This window comes from Colletes gigas, unplaced genomic scaffold, assembly GCF_013123115.1.
Source record: "Colletes gigas isolate AHSC1104 unplaced genomic scaffold, ASM1312311v1 Colletes_gigas_Sc00001, whole genome shotgun sequence".
Lineage (NCBI taxonomy): Eukaryota > Metazoa > Arthropoda > Insecta > Hymenoptera > Colletidae > Colletes > Colletes gigas.
In genome coordinates, this window is record NW_025106630.1 from 10,436,617 (window position 1) to 10,454,880 (window position 18,264).

General features: G+C 38.2%; 4 protein-coding genes across 8 annotated transcripts; 2 read left to right on the forward strand and 2 right to left on the reverse strand.

The window, feature by feature from the left end:
- Positions 1 to 560: 560 nt before the first annotated feature.
- LOC122395112 (transportin-3) lies at positions 561 to 6,067 on the reverse strand. 3 transcript variants are annotated; one of them, XR_006258957.1, is made up of 19 exons: positions 5,755 to 5,871; positions 5,249 to 5,452; positions 5,010 to 5,167; positions 4,840 to 4,912; positions 4,630 to 4,761; positions 4,348 to 4,565; positions 4,107 to 4,251; positions 3,890 to 4,036; positions 3,580 to 3,815; positions 3,362 to 3,501; positions 3,093 to 3,284; positions 2,769 to 3,007; positions 2,566 to 2,706; positions 2,291 to 2,502; positions 2,052 to 2,208; positions 1,812 to 1,979; positions 1,625 to 1,737; positions 1,363 to 1,544; positions 561 to 900 (listed from the first exon to the last, which is right to left on the reverse strand). XR_006258957.1 is itself a non-coding variant. In XM_043392449.1 (19 exons), exons 2-19 carry the CDS (start codon positions 5,869 to 5,871, stop codon positions 1,484 to 1,486), a joined length of 2,853 nt encoding a protein of 950 aa, XP_043248384.1. In that variant the 5' UTR covers positions 5,872 to 5,975; positions 6,039 to 6,067; the 3' UTR covers positions 561 to 1,483. The 3 variants fall into 3 exon arrangements, 2 of the variants coding, with proteins under 2 accessions (XP_043248384.1, XP_043248399.1); XM_043392449.1 differs by adding an exon at positions 6,039 to 6,067 and having other exon boundaries at positions 561 to 1,544; positions 5,755 to 5,975; XM_043392464.1 differs by having other exon boundaries at positions 561 to 1,544; positions 1,812 to 1,976.
- LOC122395166 (WASH complex subunit 3) lies at positions 5,980 to 8,745 on the forward strand. 3 transcript variants are annotated; one of them, XM_043392557.1, is made up of 5 exons: positions 5,980 to 6,116; positions 6,526 to 6,689; positions 6,789 to 6,953; positions 7,028 to 7,299; positions 7,694 to 7,824. In XM_043392557.1, exons 2-5 carry the CDS (start codon positions 6,639 to 6,641, stop codon positions 7,737 to 7,739), a joined length of 534 nt encoding a protein of 177 aa, XP_043248492.1. In that variant the 5' UTR covers positions 5,980 to 6,116; positions 6,526 to 6,638; the 3' UTR covers positions 7,740 to 7,824. The 3 variants fall into 3 exon arrangements, with proteins under 3 accessions (XP_043248492.1, XP_043248500.1, XP_043248484.1); XM_043392565.1 differs by lacking the exon at positions 7,694 to 7,824 and adding an exon at positions 8,655 to 8,745 and having other exon boundaries at positions 6,024 to 6,116; positions 6,373 to 6,689; XM_043392549.1 differs by having other exon boundaries at positions 6,024 to 6,116; positions 6,373 to 6,689.
- LOC122395193 (60S ribosomal protein L44) lies at positions 7,818 to 8,840 on the reverse strand. The gene is made up of 4 exons (XM_043392590.1): positions 8,763 to 8,840; positions 8,225 to 8,398; positions 7,985 to 8,101; positions 7,818 to 7,908 (listed from the first exon to the last, which is right to left on the reverse strand). The coding sequence occupies exons 1-4, from the start codon at positions 8,763 to 8,765 to the stop codon at positions 7,888 to 7,890; spliced, it is 315 nt and encodes a 104-aa protein (XP_043248525.1). The 5' UTR covers positions 8,766 to 8,840; the 3' UTR covers positions 7,818 to 7,887.
- A 1,132-nt stretch (positions 8,841 to 9,972) lies between these two features.
- On the forward strand, positions 9,973 to 18,008 carry LOC122395185 (prothymosin alpha-A). The gene is made up of 3 exons (XM_043392577.1): positions 9,973 to 10,387; positions 14,809 to 14,989; positions 15,128 to 18,008. Exons 1-3 carry the CDS (start codon positions 10,280 to 10,282, stop codon positions 15,190 to 15,192), a joined length of 354 nt encoding a protein of 117 aa, XP_043248512.1. The 5' UTR covers positions 9,973 to 10,279; the 3' UTR covers positions 15,193 to 18,008.
- Positions 18,009 to 18,264: the final 256 nt, after the last annotated feature.

The following is an 18,264-nucleotide window of genomic DNA, read 5'->3' on the forward strand; positions in this document are numbered from 1 at the left end:
AACCTTACGTTACAAATGATATTCTTACCAATAATAATGCTTATTTTCATTAATACCTTAACTGTACATTAACGCTTTGCAAAAAATTACATGTCTCGTATATGTAAAGTATTTTGTACAAGTTAGATTTATCTATCGTGTAAAATGAGTGTATTTTTTGCTTATTTTGCATTCCAATGAATGATCGTGGTTTCATTCTTATACCTTTGTATCAGATTCACCGGCATACTCGCGCAATTTCCTACACATGTGTACATACTGTGATATCGGTATGAATCAAAACATATGCTCATAACTGTACAACCGGGGGCACAAAACAAGTTAAACATTAACAATGTTTCAGATCTATTAAGAAATTCGTTTCGAAATATGTCTATTCGTATAATAGAAATATGACACATATGTTTCGTTTCACGATGCCATTGTAACATATCACATCTCATTAACCTTAAACGTGATCTAGGCATTTATAAAATTATATTTTGCAAGACACATGAAAGAGATACACAAATGTGAATAAGCTTTACACTTTATCGGGTGAAGTTCATACATATCGTTCATTTTGTTTGTTTAAATACATACACACGATCGATTTGTGTCCGTGTTGTATTCAATTCTTATTTACGTAAAGTCTTGTAAGTTTATAAGCTAGACGATCACTAAAAATTCGTTTCCGTAAATTACATTACTTGCTCTCCATGTTATATATAAGAAAACTCACGTCTGGAAGTGATATCTCGTAACAGGATAGTTGGAGTATTAAAAATGTAATTGTAAAATCATGTAACCTAACACAATTCAGTTTACCATAAGAGACAAATCGAATAGCACACGTTCGAGAGTTTTTTTTTTATAAGAGGGTAGGGGGGTGGATTTAATAGCATTCCATTGTAAGGTTGTCTGTGTAAATAAAATGGAAAGCACGAAAATATATAATCATTCTGTTCTTTTTTTTTTTTAATGTTTACTACCTGCACGTTATCTACAAAGTATGCGTAATGTTGAATACCTTTACAATTGACTAGATATATACCTAATGTAATAGGTAATCCGGATATCACTCTCCATGGGGACAAATACGATAAAACTATGCGTAAAATTACTAAAAATAATTAAAAGCACGTAGCGTGAAATGAGGTTCTTCGTTTCGTAGTAATTATTCGGGGGGGGGGAAATGTTCGCGATAAAAAAACTGTGTCGCTAAATGCATTGCTTCTGTGTAAAATTAATAAATTTATTTTACAAGAAGGGAACGCTAACTGTTACCTTTTTTTACATACTTTGCAAAGGAATGTGTAGATAGTAAACAAATACAAAGTATTGAAAACTTTTGTAAATACATTTATACACCGTAACACTCACCATTTTACAGTAATCTTGTGTCTTTGATACCTTCAAATGTATTGATTAATCGAAGGATCCTGCAAGACTTTTGCTGTTTATAATTTTGACGTTCGTAACCTTAGTTTTACAACGAAATGCATCAACGATACAAGCGTGCAAAATTTCGTAAGGCATGAGTTACGGGTTTTGACGTGTCCGCGCTGCAAAATGGAAAAATTGCATTAGAAAAAAAAAAAAGAGAACAAAAAAAAAAACCGTTAAAAATGATACTTTCACGTACCTTGTAACAGTACTATGAAATTCAAATAATTGTTCGGGTTGCGCCGTGGGGGAGCCACCTGCGTTTTGCGAGGGCATCATTTTGATGGCTTCTTCTAACCATTTCGATAACAACTAAAGAACAGAACATCGTTTTAAATGTAAAATGCATGTTAAATTTAATTAGAAATGCATCGCGTGCTCCGTACTTCTCTATTAGTCAAAGAAAGTTCAACAAAAACGTCCGCTACGTCCGACAACATGTACGCTGGTAGTGAGAATACGGATGCATGGAGCAGTCTCACGACTAACGTTTGTCCTTTTTCTCTTAATATACGTTGTACCAGTACTTGTCGTGTCGTATAATCTGATCGCTTCTTGGAAGAAACGGAAACACATCAATATTTATACAGTAATAAAGATACAAGATATATTTTCTCTTTGATTACCTCATAATTACGTCCACAATGTACAAGATCGTAAAAGAATTTCATTACCGAAACGTTTGCGTCTCTATGATCTAAACTACAGGCCATTAAGGCACAATCAATTATACTTCCTATTATAGCCGAGTGTAATAAGGGAATAGGCGCCCTTTGAAGGAACCTATTGTTAAAAATAAACGTGTTTGTACGCTGAAGTAATAAACGCGTCGTTTAATTATGCCATAAACGTCGTGGCTACGTACCTAGCGCATAATCTAAAAAGATCGTCCACCGTATCAGGATGATTCTTTAGTCCATCTTGTTGCTGAAGGATATTAAAGGTAGGCCCAATAAATGCTTCGAGCATTGCTAATAAACCAGAGACACATTCTGAATCGGTGGCGTATTCGTCAACTAATATCGAACCAAGGTATAAAAAGCAGCTGTGTTGATGCGCTGCGTATAATTGCACGATCTGAAATATTCGTAAAGAGTTAATAAAATGGTATGAGACTTTAATTTCTAAGCGATTGAATACCTGTTTTACGAGTGGCTCGAGAAGATGGGCGGAATGTTTTCCTACACAGCGGACAGCGAATCTCAAACAACGACAGCATCTTTCCATCAATTTAGCGTCATGTTGATATGCCGTACATACGTTTGACAATATCGGCCACATCTGTGTTCAATAATAAATCCCTCATTATCGCGCGAAAACGCGTTAATAATTGCGAAACTTACTTCTGTGACCGCGCTCTGACACGGATGAGGTTCATTAGGATACTTAATTCGAAGTTCAGTATGCCTAAATATAGCGGCTAATCTATCTAACCATATCACAGGATCAGTCTTTGTTCCTATTTCAATTGGAATTCTACGTTCCATAATTTCACACAGCGGTCTAGCTTGGAACCAACACAACTCCTTCATCGCTTGGGTAATTTCTTCGCACGGTAAACTAGACATGATTAATGCAACACCTATCGCAGAATAAAAAAAAAAAGATATCCCACTATGTTTTTTTTTTTTTAAGAAATAAACACTTTAACGAATACTTTATCTCACCTTTGAGTAAACCGATGGCTGCGTCGTTACTGATAGCAAAACTGTCGAGGGAACGTGCAATTTGCAATAGTCCCGGGAAGTGCGACGCCATATGCAACGGACAGGCTGTGCATATGCTCAGTAACGCGCTGCAAGCCGCGCTTCCTAAACCTTTTTGGCTCAAGCAACTCAAGAGAAAGTTTAGAACAGGCTCTACAACGATAATTTTTCATTAACGAACAGAGCAAAAAATGTATCAAAATACCAAACGTGATCGCTAAAAATTTTACCCAAAGACTGAGGATGATTATCTATCCATTCACAAAGTTCCCCTAGTAAAAGGATACTTGTGTGACGCACGGCTATGTGTGTGTTTTCAGGTAAATTTAAAATAGCTTCTACCACTTTTGGAACTACGTCGTTTTCTTTTCTGCAAATAAACGTTATTATAAATTTCGAATTAAAGGGAACGTTCCGTGTAAGCATTGTACCGCGCGGTGAAACTAACGGTAAAATGTTTTTTGCAACCGCCTGCATTACAAACAACGCGGCTTCGGTCGAATCCCACGTGGGCACATGGTTGGCTTGGCCTTGTGGGCCTGGACCACCCGTCAAGGAGGAAAACATTTGACGGAAACAGTGACTACTTCCGACAACAAACACGACATCCTTTATTAACTCCGAGACACGATTTCTGAAATCCGCAAACTCTTCGCCGCCAGCACCCTCTTCTACCAGACCCAGCTATCGAAAGAAATTTACATATTTCATGTTAGTATAAAAAAAAATGTTACAGCATTTTAAACGTGATTACTAACATGATCTGGTTCCATTTGACAGTGCCTACATAACGCCCCGATTAATCTCTCGATGTGAGGTCGGAACACTGCATTAAGGTCATCGCTGTTTTTTTGGTAGAGAATTTCCGATAAACGGTACCACAGATTAAAAGTTATTTGTGCTACCTGATACGAATAATACTGTTTCAGTAATTGCTAGTAGCGATTGGTATTAAACGTGAAAATGAATATATACCTCGTAATCATGATGTCCAACACATACCAAGGCAAGGTCAAGGATTTTGATAGCATAATGTTGCTTTCCTCCCACGCAGCCGCTTATCATCGTTTCCAAGAAAGTTTCAGCTAATTCCGTAAAAATCCGGCAATAATTTATCGACCTAAACAGTATTTTTTATAATGACCAAGTAAATATTTAAGGTAACCTTCAGTTTTCCTGTGCCCTCTCACTACGTAAAAAAAGATTGAAAGTTTACTTGTCCATGTCTTCGTGCGCGACGGATAAATGGTACGGCTGCTCTAAAGCCATTACGCTAGTGAAAAGCCATAGTTGCAACTGTTGTAACTGTATATTCGATTCGCTATTATTATCACGATTGCTATTACTGTCTTCTTCGAGTACTTGTAAAATTACGCATATGCAATCAGCGGCCGCTTCGTGTAATTGAGATCCAATCATGTGGTTTCCAAGTATCTGAAAAATATGTATATCGTCGTATATCTTGTTCGCGTTAAATACAACCGTTTAAGATACTCACTTGGAGAGTATACACAATAACGTCGCTCGTAGGTACAAGGGGTATAGCATGCACTGCGATCCAACTTATAAAACATCTAAGAATCGTAACGCGAATTTGTACATTATCTCCACCATTTTTTAAACACAGTTTCTGGAAAATCAAATACACGTTAAACGCGTCGTGAAACAGAATGAATTTAATTTAAATATATCTTCTTTCTCTACCCACCAAAAATTCTGTTACTGTATCTACACTTGCATTTAGTTCAAGTAATATGTGTTGTCTGCGATTGGCTCCTAGTCTGTACAATTTAATTTGAATTAAAAATTAATTTAACAAAATCGAAATATTTTCGTAATGTGGTATTTTTTAATTTTTTGTCTATGATCTTTTTGTACCTAAGAGATCGTGAATTTACTTCCTCTGGTAATACAGTCATTACTTCGAGCAGTGGCCACAGACTAGTTGTGGACCCACCAAATCTATTAATTAAGTCCACAACCGGTTTTTGCCAAGAAGACATTTGCAGTGCTAGATCTGCCAATGCTAGGCATAACTGCAATAATAATTGTCTTGAATTAGAGGAAAATAGACATGTAAATTGTCTGCTGAATAAAATATTATGTAGCATAGGAACCTGTGTAACAATAGCTGAATTTGTATTTTCATTAGTTTGTGATATGTGATTCATTAATGAATCTCTCAAAGAAATGTGAGCCTCTGCAGGTAATTCTTGGAAGCATAGTTGTATTTTTGTGCGCATTGTTTGTGCAGCAAAATAACAAGACTGAACATCACGCTTCTGCTGCAACATTTCATCCGCTATCTTCCATGCAAACACCTGAAATAATATATTAATATCAGAACAATTACATTACAATTCTTTGGTATATGTATCTTTGCGTCTGAATTCCGTGCAATATCGGTCGATAATTACAATTTAGTGAATAACAATGCACAGTGTAAGGTTAGAAACCGTTTCATGCATTAACATTTTTTAATTGCTATTTTGTACAGTCGCTTTATAGATATATAACAATGATTGCACGATCAACGTAACAATAGCGCGAAGAGCACGGGAAATATATAATATCAGAAAATATATGGTAACGCTGGTTGAAAGACCGCTAACGAACAGCTTACCGATTTTTGTAATTCGTCCAACCATTGAGACGTTTTCCCTGGCCCCGACGGATTCGAATTATTATACAATGAATACACAGCCTGGTAAACAGCTTCCAGGTCAGGTGGTGACTCCATACTTTAAAAAATAATCCTTTTCCCTGTAATCTCCATACAGTTAATTCCCACTGACAACAGATCAGTCGCGTTTACTAGACCTACATCCAACCTATAAGTCCAACCTGTAAAGCCACTAAAAAGTTCTCGTTCACGCTGTCAGCGCATATTCTGCTTTATCGACTTACAACAAATGATTTTCGCTCCTTAAATTCTGATTGAACGGAGTCACCTAAAACCGCGTACAACGCGGAAGATGTCCGCTGGTAAGGAAATGTTTCTTTTGTCTATCCTGTATGTAATTTCGTTTACGGATAAATAGCTAGATTAAAAGTTACATAAACTATCGAATCCTTGTTAAGCGGAATTTTACTAGGAGAATTGTTGTGCACCAGCAAGGATTTCATTCTTACGATTTAACGTTTTATTACACTTCGATGAAATTCTAGACGCGATTACGAGATATACTAATGAATTTAAATTACGAAAAATAGTTATCTTGGCCGCGATATTTTCCACTAGGCATTTGGAACTTGGAAATTCTTAAATTGTTTGTAATATTAAACACTTTTAAACGTCCCGCCGTTTTCACGTTATCTGCAGAGTGTTTCACAGGCGAATACGTGTTTGTACGTAGTACGTACCCCGCTATAGCTGAGAAATTTTGGTTCCTAGTTTTACACCACCCTACCATGAGTTCTACATGATCTGTGGGAGCAATGCGTCGGAAGTTTATGACGCTTGACAGTTGGTCAACAAACACAAGAAATAACATTTGAAAAAATACAATGAATGATTACAAAATTCCGATAATCGAACCGACTATCGATTACACGAAGGTGCAGACGTTGGTTTAATATCTTTAATATTATTCGATGCATAATCGATCTTTTGCATTACTCTTGGACAGTTATATTTTCATTTTTTTTTAATTTCAGGTTCCACCAATCAACCAAAAACGAACAATATCGTTCATAAATCATTTCATTGGGCATACTGTAACATTCCTCAATAAATTTGCATTGTCATGCGAAGAGAGATTATTTGAATTTGAAAATAAGTTACAAAGGATAGAAGCATCGCTAGAAATTTTAGAATCCTGGGTATGTACATGTGTAAGAATTGAAATCTGAACGATTCAAAAGGTTTGCAATTTAAATCTGAGTGTTTCTTGCAGTTGTCATCTGTTCCTAGTTTGGAACAAGATCATCAGGAGACTGAACATCCTGTGGAAAATGAGGACGTTAAAGAGAAAGAAGAAACTGTATCCAAGATAGATGAACCTGATAATGTTACAGAAGATGAGCCTAGAAGCATACAGACTGAGCAACAACCATTAAGCAAAGACCCACGTTACGAGGGATATTTCAAGTTGGTACATTTTGGTGCACAGAAAGAAGCAGTTAAATTAAAGATGAAACAAGAGGGATTGGACCCATCTGTATTGGAGTAAGTTTTAAATAAGTTTTGAAATTTAAGCTTGTAGCAAGACGTGACAATAAAAATTGCTGTAAATGTAACTTTTTAAGTATTATGACATTTTTAGAGGAAGTACAGATAGACATATTAACATAAGTACAATACAGGTGTCCCTCGAGTTACGCGGAAAAAAATTGCGGCAATGCTCGAGTTTTTGAAGCAATATTACTTAAAAAGAAAATATATAATGTTTTTAAATAAAAAAGATAATGGGTATTATAGGTAACTCGAGGGACACCTGTAATATAATTTTATAACGAAATGATACTTTTTAATTTCTCTTTCCATGCAATGTCTATGTCACTTTTCACCCTGCAATGTATTTGGTATGTTTACATAGTTTTGTTTTGTTTTATTTTAACAGCAATTCTCAGCAAATAATTTCTAAGAAACAAGAAGAAGGAGATTAAATACTTTGTTACGTTTATATGTTAAGCATGAAAGATATTTTTGCATTATAAAATATAAATTGATATAATAAACAATTATACAAATTTCGAAAGATTTATTTTATTTCATATTAAATACACATAGAAAGTTAATGTACATAACTTCACCCTAGAACTGGATCATTTGTCCCTAAAAAGAATATCGATGATAATTGCTCGGTATCCTAAAAGAATCTTTTGATGATGATTGAACACAAGATACTTACCTTCCTTTTCTTATCACCACCTAATTCAAAATGCTTGCATCTTTTAAGAGGAATTTGTTTCCTGTACTTGCACTCTGTGCATTCCATTCTTAAGACAATTTTCTTTGTGGTTTTTGCCTATAAAAAGTATGGAGGATCGTTACTATAAAATAATATTTTTCACTCGCATCAGGAGGTGTAAATATAAATGAACTAGAGTTGAAGTAACGTCGAATAATAACTGATGAATATTTTACAAACCTTCTTTCTGAATATAGGTTTGGTTTGACCACCAAATCCTTGTTGTTTACGATCGTAACGTCTTCTACCTTGCGATGCATGTCGTTCTTTGCTTTTTTTGTACTGTGTCACTTTATGGGGTTTATGTACTTTACACTTTTTGCAAAAGGTTCGCCTTTGCTTTGGTACGTTCACCTGAAATTATAAAAATGAACATTACATTAACGATAATTTCGCGTAACTTTTGGGTTCGGTTTCGCGTAAATATAGAACTAAACTATATAATTTAAATTATGTTATTCTTTAATGTGTTTGTTATACTTATCTTTCGTTAACTTAGAAAAATAAAGTAAATGCTATATAGCTCATGTCACTTTTTGAGGTTATAATAACACTGATTCAACAGTTACACGATTTCACGGAAAAGTAAAATATTTCATTCATTTTTCAGCAAATGAAATCTATATCACAAGACTGAACCTTAGAAGCGACATTGCTCATGGATTACATGCATAATTTTAGATGAAATACGCATACTTTCGATCGAAGATTTACCTACCATCTTGGATGTTTAGGAAGAAAGGGAAATGTACTTTAACCGGAAACTGGCATGTATACACATAATGCGCATGCGCATGTTATTATACGTTGTATAAAATTTAGAGATGTAATGGTTTTTTTTTCATTTAAACGTATAAATATTAATTTAATGCTTAGCTTGATACCAATCTGTAAAATTCACTTCATATAAAGTCATTAGAAAAAAGAGTACAACTGTATTTAATTCCTTCAAATATAAAATTTCAATTGCATATACGCCATTAACAGCCGGCGTCAAAATCGGTTTAACATATAAGATGTCCAATCAATAACACCAATTATGCTATATTTTTTTTGTTATCTTTTGTTTACGATTATTAAATAATTAATTATTTTAACAACGTAACGCCATTCCTGTGTACCCAAAATGACAAAAATTAAAAGAACGATACATAAATTTATAAAATACAAACACATGCTACTAAAACATAACTATACTTCTTCCGCTTGAGCTTTCTTCATGATGTTACACATTAATGATGTAATATCGTTATTTAAATTATTTTGTATCGGGCATGATCTATTAATTCCAATCTGATTATCAAAACTATTCGAACATATTTTCCGAGATTAAAGACTGCACTATATAAATATAAATTTTGGGAATCCAGAAAGTAGTACATTTGGTATTAAATTTTGGGCGACAGCTGTGCGACTGCGTCATTCAAAAAGTCTGACTCTTTTACCTATAGGATAATTCCCGCCACGATGTCCGGAGTATGCTTTCTGACAAGAAGCGATCCGAGCCATGAATTTCGGATACACGTAAAAATAATTCCGTTTCCCCGTATATAATTTTTCTTTTTCACGGTATATTTATCGATTTTTTTCGCGAAGGCGGCGTCAAAAAAGGATATAAATGTTTCTCAGCGTCGGAGCATATTTGAATCGAGCGACTTAGCCTCGAACCAGACGGCACACCAAGGCCACGAACTCTCGAACCCCTCGTCCTCCGCAGGATTTAATTTTATTTATACGTCATGTGGACGCATTACGTGAAAAACGTTCACAAGAAATAATAAAAGATTACGTAGCGTTATTACGTTCCTAATTGGGCGCAGTGACACGTCCCGAAAGGGCATTTGGATTTCAACCAATCAGACATTTATCGAGTTTCAAACCCGCGCCATCTTCATTTTTGAACAAAGCCAGGTTGGAGGTGCTAGGAGCGAACCGAGACCGGGTAGTAGTCCGCTTTGCGCTATTCGCGCCACAGTCGTCAGTACACGACACTCTCCACTCCTGACTGGTTCGACTCTGTCTCACCCTCCTTTCCCCTCTCTCTCTTTCTCTCACTCCCCCCTTTGCCCCTTGGGTTTTCGCCTGACGACGCTGCACTCTCGGGCATTTCGCCGGAAACCGACGCCGCGCGAGGACACTGAGTTTCGTTACGTGTACACACGCACCCGCTCTATCTTTTTCCACCGTTTTGTAAGCGGACACGCAGGCATCTTGCCCAACGCGCACGTATCCACCATGAGCACTAAGGAAAACAACGAGGTCGTTGTCGAGAAGGTGACCGAGAACGACAAGGCTTCGGGGGACGCGAAGTGTGAGATCAAAGGAATCAAGAGGCCGGCCGAGGTGAGCAGTGTCTTGTTTTTTTTTTTTCTGTTTTCTACACGATTTCTCGAAATATCATTTACATGATCAATTATCACGATTAGTACGTAACCGTACACGTACACACGAAATGCACGTATGTACTACACGCCGGCTTACACCACGCTTCCGCGCCACGCTGCTCGATCACGGCATCATCTACGATTTCACGAAAATCATCGCATTCGTAATGCACGGAGCCGATCGTAACTTCTCCAATCGTGATCGTTCCCGTCGTCTGACTTTTCCCGCTCACGGAGCCTACGCGTGGATACTCGTTGCATTTCATATTCCGTGGAAACATGCTCTTGAAAGTTTGTAAGCGATATCGTTGTACTCTCGGGAACAAACTGGCGGTGGGCGGGCAAACGAGTAGCCCGTTTCAACCGATCGACGACGCGGAAAATGATATAGAACGCCGGCCGGCATTTTCCATATTTTCGTGGTGTTGGGAAACATAACTGTTTTCCCTCGTTTCCCCCCCCCCCCAAAACACTCCCATGCATGGTATACGAAACGCGTGATGTTTTTCCAATTCCGAGTCGAGGGACGCCATCGTATTTCGCGTGGCTGCCACGAACACGATGGTTCATTCGGTTGATCACCCCTGTCTTTACAATGCCGTCTATAATTACCGATCTGGATTTCACGGTACCAGCTAATATCGGAATTGACTCCGTATCATTCGTACCGTGTTAATAAAGTGAATGCAAAATTCGGGCGGGATCTTTGGCTACTAGCGCCATGTGCTCGTTTCGTATGCTTTCGTTATTATACGTTTTTGTAACGTATTAGGTTACGCGACGTTTCGAAAGGGTTCCGTCGCGCGTACGATTTACAATGCTAAGACAATATATCTACAAGATGGACGCCATTTTTAATCTAGAATATCGGAGTCATAGGTAGGAAAAGCGAGCATCCCGCGCATTTTTCCGACCGCCGTCGCCACCACCACCACCGTCGTGGGTTTCCATTATGGCGCCCGAAACCAAGCCCGCGTTCATTGTGCTATCTCACTCACGCTCGTTCCATCTTCTCTCCCTTCCTTCATCCTCTCGTCTCTGTTACTGTATATCTATCTCTCTCTCCCTTTCTGTGTCGTAATTGATCGATAATTCGTTGTAAGAGGGTTAATCGTGTCCGACGGACGATCGATAGACCAACACATATCTCTTTCAAGTCGACGTGTTGCTCTGAAATTGTTTACCGATCTGCGTGCATAAACACCGCACCGAAGGCTTCCTTCCTCGCTTTGCTTCTGTCTCTCTCTCTCTCTCTCTCTCTCTCTCCCCTCTTGTCCTCGAGTCCACCGGTGTTCGACTCACTATCTCTCTTTCCCTCGAGAACCCCACGCGCGCAGCCAGCGGCAACGCCATGTATTATATACCCGTGTCTCTCCTGCCTCCCTATTCTTTCGTAGTATACCGCGCGGCGTTACAAACCTTTGAGAAAACATTGACGCGATTTTTCATCTTAAATCGGAACGTCGTTCAGCGTGTCCTGATAGGAGCAGCTTATTTTTAGTCGATAATACGCGTTGTACGACCGTCTCTATTATGGGAGTCGCGAGGTGAAACTCGTTGCTGAAAATGCCGGTATCGCTACGCTCTCGTCGGCACGTATTGTAGAAAGTTCGCGGTGTGGCGTCTTCTTCGCGTAGCGGTAAGAGTATGTCACGTGGAAATCACGATCGTGTACCTCTTTCTAAACAGATTGTACCATATCGTTATCATTATTTCGATTTATCCATGTTTGTTTATACATCGGTCGAAAAGCGAGAATGCAATAACGCTTAGCTACTCGTTTTCGTATTACGAACGTTACGACGTATTCGTAGCCGTGAAATTCATTTTCAGTGTGCCGATTGATATACATATATGTATATCGTCGTTGTACTCTGGTTACGTAGTCACGTAGTAAATTCGTTAACATTATCTGGTACTCGTAGACACCCTGTGACGCAAGCGCATATGGATTAATGGGAACGTGGAAGGAGAGGAAAAAGGCGGGAGTTACGAATGGCTCAAATTTAAGCGTACCAGTTTGATATCGTGTATTTTCTGCCAGACCTACCAGTTCACCAGCATGAATCATAAAGTTACCACATTTGACATAATAAATTTCGTATAAGAGATTAAGATGATTTACGATACTTCGTAAATGGCCGAAACAAGTAATGATCCATAAGTATCACGCGAACAATTCATGGATCGTTATTGCATTATTTTACGCAACGTGTAACTGTTTTGGTATTTTTCGATCGGTCTTATTACTTCCAATATATTTAACCTTATTCGATGGTGAACTTAATAGGAGAGACGTTCGTTGCAATGATCGTTAATTACGTGTTTATTCTCAGCTCGAATTATTATTACGCGTTCCTTCTATGTTTAACGACTTCCAACTAGTTCTTTCCTCTCGAATGGGCAACTATGCTTTTCATCGACGAAACGGAGACGCGACGCTTCTGTTGACTCTAACTAACATGGTCAAATTAATGTGCGTTACAGAAGAATTATATAACGATTATTCATGGCTTACCCGAACGGCCGAGAGAATCGAGCGAAAATGAGTCTGTACGATAGGTTATGAACGTTAGGTTATCTGCTAAGACCTCGTGATTAATAACAAGACGATAGGTAATCGTGTCTGTGGGATAACAGGCGGCATCGTCATTTCGTGACCACTGGCGCCTGTACGTCACTGTCACTTACTGTTCGTTGTGAACTATCCGACAACGCCATGAATGTATAGCGGCCGTAGTTGCCAACAAATTCTAGTTCGAAGAAAGCGCGTCGAGTTTCCAGAGAGACACATGAATTACAAGCTATTTTTTTCAGTTCTACTATATGCCACGTATGTAGTACTCCAGTGACCGATACACATCCCGTTTGTGTACCATCGCGTAATAGTTTGTAAATATTATTAAGTCGAGTATTCCCGTTGCTTTTACCAGCACGATCAACTACAAACGATATCGATACTTTATGCTTAGTCTTCTAGTTTATAAAGCGAGATATTACGTTTCTTTGATAAAGATGCTTGATAATACGAGACGGTTACCTTGAGGCGACGCGAACCCGATGATACAAACTTTTAACGTCCGTCGATGAGAGAGTGCCGGAATTCGTTTATTTCAGCGTACGCGCGCTTTATTTGCTCTTGCAATTTGAAATATAGATCGCACATTCTTTTTCCTTTCTTTTTCTTTCTTTTTTTTTTTTACTTCATACTTTATTTCAAACCATAGCTGCTTAGGCTCTGCACGATACCCGGGCACGCTGTTTCGTGCTTCTCTTTTCCCCACTCTTCCCCATTCGTCCGCTTTACGCAGCACGAACACATCCCTTCTACAAACATGTGTCGTAGCGTCTGCCAATCCCTACGCTTCCCCCCTCCATTCAGTCTTAGTCGATTCCTCCCTTTGATTGGACGATGCAGTTCTGCGAGTTTTCTATGCCCTCTTTCCTCATGCCGCCAATACACACGGCGCGCGTGTATACCTTTACGACGATCCACCACCCCGATCTCGAGTAACGCTGTATGAACACGAGTTTAAGGTGTAGCGGCATTTCGAGGATCGTGCAATGTCGCCGTGTATATTTTTTTTTAAAAACTGTCCCGTTCATTTTCATTTATCACAACCGCGATTCGATATATGCCTCCATGTTTATCTTGCGCTTCTCGTCCACGCAACTTGATAAGATCGAATCTCAACGAGACCAGCTCCTATATTAAGAATAAGTAAAAAGTTACGAATACAAACACGCGCGCGTACGTTCTGTTTAACAGTTTGATAAATTAATGAAACAAATCAAACGTTTAGCGAAGAAAAGTGAAATAATATAATTTTTATGAAAACATAAGGTTCCTCGTTAACAAAAAATATTAATTTATTAAGGTTTTAGTTTTACAGGCGATCGTGTGTTTGTTTCGACTTTAATTATGCCCACGCAGAGGTGTATTTTTTTTTGTTTACTGCTTTTAATAGTAGCCTTTCAGTACCTACAGTGTTCTCTAGCGAATATAATTCCCCCCTATCGTTCTTTGTGTTTTCCTGTTCCGCCATATTTTAACGGAAGGTCCCCTCTACTTTTCTTTCCATGTCCTTAAGTTTCTTGGCGGGAAGGGAATCCTCTTCATCCGTTTGTGCTTCCCCTCCTCTTTATCTTTCGGTCGTTGTCAGGGTTTCCCCTATCCGTGAAGTTCTCCCACTTCTTTCTAGAGCGATTAACTTCGAGTATACGGAAACGGGTATTCCAAACGGAAGCGGTTAATTTCTATTTTTGTTTACGTTAGAAAAAGTACAAGCGCGTGAATATTCCGTCGGTGTATACATATAGCGTGTATTAAATATTGCTAAATAATTACCGAAAATGTAATTCGACGATTTCGTTTTCTAGGAAAAGAACGATGATACAAAGAAACAGAAGAAGGAGGAGAACGGCGACGGAGAAGTGGAAGAAGAGGAAATAGAAGAGGAGGAGGTGGATGAGGAGGAGGAAGTAGACGGCGATGGCGAGGAAGACGATGACGATGACGACATGATACCAGAAGGCGAGGAGGATTTAGAAGAGGGCGAAGGTAGGCGAATTTTTTCAGTAATTTCGTGAATCTGTGTTATCGGCGGGATTATATAGGCTCGCGTGGCACCGCGAATCGATATTCCCCGCTCAGGTAAACACGCGTTTCACCCGTAACTTTTCCTTTTTCTGTTTGCAGACGAAGAGGAGGACGACGTAGAAGGTGAAGTGGAAGAAGTGGAGGATGACGAGGAAGACGCATAATGAAAAAAGGGAAGGAGGTATGTAAGTAAGAAAGGAGGAGGTAGGCACATGGTGTCGTCGTCGTCGTTGTTGTCGATCTTCGGCAGTCTTCTCAGCAAAATGCTTACTCTCATATTGAGTGGTTGGTAGCAATGTTGATAATCCATCGTGCCCGAAAAACCGTATTGCTGGAACCTCCCGACCTACAAATAAAAATTACCACCTCACCGGAGTTGCGGTGGGCTGACACGCATTAGAAGCAACCGCAATTCTACTTGTCTTGGCTCTTCGCAATTCTGGTCGTCTAGCCATCACCAAAATGCTATTAGGTAGTTTGAATAGAAAACCATACATCCGCCGTGAGGAACCAACGAACGTCGATATTCCGTTTAATATCTTAAGTACTTGATCGCGCAGCCGTGCGCGTCCACCGGGGTACATTTACAAAACGTTCCCAAGGCGGATTTATCGTTTTATACAAACCACCTACTATCTGGTATTTGCCATCATCTGGCTTTCTTCGCGGGACAGTTTTATAACGGAAACTTATTTAAGATATAAAAAAAAAGCTCTATTGTATTTAAATAGTGTAAAATGAACATTTGTGGGTGATTTTTTTACATTTGAAATCAAATTTACGTTTGTAGTTCGACGAATGTCTCTCACCTTGTGCGCGTGATTGATTTTCCTTTTCTCGATCTATACGTATATTTGCAATGGATGGCGTTGCGGGAGTGCGAGCGCCTGAAAATAAGAAAAAAAAAAAAAAAAAACACTGAAATTAATCAAGGGGTGCGTGAAAACAAGAAAAAATAGGAAATTTATAATTGAATGCATAAAGTCGAGAGGACACCCTTTTGATATTCGATGTATACTATACCGAGAGGGATTTTAAATAGTCTTTAAAACTGCTTCGTACTCCTGTTTGATTCAAAGAAACAAAACTGGGATTAAGGTTAATGCAACGCTCGCGCCGGGTAGTGTGGATGTGTAATGTGTGACTTTAACATTGCATAATAATTATACATAGCATGTATAAAGTTATGGAATAAGAAACATTTTATTATTAACGATAATATTATGTAACGTAATGTAATGTGGAGAGAGGTGGTGTTACATTTTAGGCTTGGGGCACAGAATAGGGAGAGAATCTTTATTATACAAGGTGCAACTACCGCAGGGTAATATATTTTATTTCTTTGAAGAAGCTATTCCATTTATACTCCATGTAAGTTGTGTTCACGTAGCAAACAATTGAGACTTGTCGCGCAGTGCATTTCAAAAATCGTTGAAAATAATGCCGAGTAACCGACGAACGATTAAAAAATCCACCGCTCTCCCTATTCGATTGCTCTTATTCGAGCGTAATTCATTTGTATTGTATGTACTGTGGTTTTATTTTGACTTTATTGCCATGGACCGCTTATGAGCAACGATTCGTTGACTGTCGCGGAACGAGTGACAGTATTCTTTACTACGAATTAATTCTCCTGTACACGGTGATCAGTGTCTTATTAATTACCATATCACCGTGGAAATAACCAGACGGTGTGACATAATTTTTTAATGAGTTTTCGCTATTCACTGATCACCCACGACAGAAGGATACTCTTTGCGCCAGAGTCGGTGGACCGTTGCAAATGGGGGACTGTCCATGTCACCACTTATTTCGGGAGACTGGTAGACAAGAAAGGGTGAAGAGACATTGCGGTTACGATACCATTGTACCATAGCTGCATAATAAATAAAAGTAACGATAATTTGAATGCGAGACGATGTCCCACGTTTTAATGTACAAATATTTTCGAATGAGATAGTTAAATAAAACACAGTTAGATCAGAGAAAATGATTCGTTCTCGTGAGTAGTAATGGGTTTTACATCCGAAGACAAATTACAGAAACGGCAGTGTTTAAGAAAAAGAAAACTGCTGTTTATGGACTGTATCCTGCTACACTGAATCCAAAGGAGATGGGATGGACCCGTGTAACGTTTACACGATAAAACCAATTTATTCGATTTGTTACGATAAATAGGAACAATAAAAGTCCGAATCGTAAGTCAAATGCGTAAGGCGTAATTAGCAGTCTATCAATTGCGTACAGGCCATACCATCTCCGTAACTCTGTTATTCTATAGTTTTATACACAATCCGTTGCTGTATTTACACGTGTTAACTTCAAGATAGTACCTTGACGATCACGTTGACAAAGAACTATCTTAAAGTACAGGTGCCTGAGCAAAAATAAGTACTTTAGCGTTCATAGTATACAATGCATACACGATAAGTATAGGTCCATTTAATTTTATTAATATCGAGCCCCGTTTGCAACATGTCCAAAATGGAATAAAAGTTACTCGCGTTTTGCACTTGGTAGCCAGAGATCACGGGACTCTTCTCTGCTCGGGTGCTCAACGTGACTGAAAATTATTTACTGGTGCTAACGGGTCTTACAAATCAATCAGGCCAATCGCCCCGATACCGTTACATCCCTACGTTTGTTAGGTAAGCATTAAAAAAAAAAAAAGGAAAAAAAAACTTGATGAATTTTGGTAAACGACACCTGTCACGGTTAAACGTAAACGAAATCTTAGGCTAAGAATTTGGTTTGTGTGTTCATAAGTCTTGTTCAAACTACTTTTGTACAGGATACCATCGCATCATCACTTTCGACGTAACAGTAACCGACACCACAGACTATATTTCTGCCCATTCCATCAGAATTGAACTTTCATTGTATTTTTAAGTAAATACATTTTGGAAAACAACACAAATGGTTTTTTATTCTTCACGTATTTGTGAAGGAACGAGTCTTCTTCCCTACAAATAATTATATTTACGATAATTGGAACAATTTGTTCCTTTAACGATACTTAGGATAACGATGTTTTTACTTATCTTGTATATACGTACAAATTAAGAATTTATATCTGTGTAATGCTGTGTAAATACTAACAAGCAATTTGCAATAAAACGTGTACGTAATGATATGTGATACATTGAATTAAATATTTTTAAAGTTTAATATTCATGTTTATTTACACATATAATTGTAAAATTTATAATGTACTCTTAGATGTAACTTTATATGTA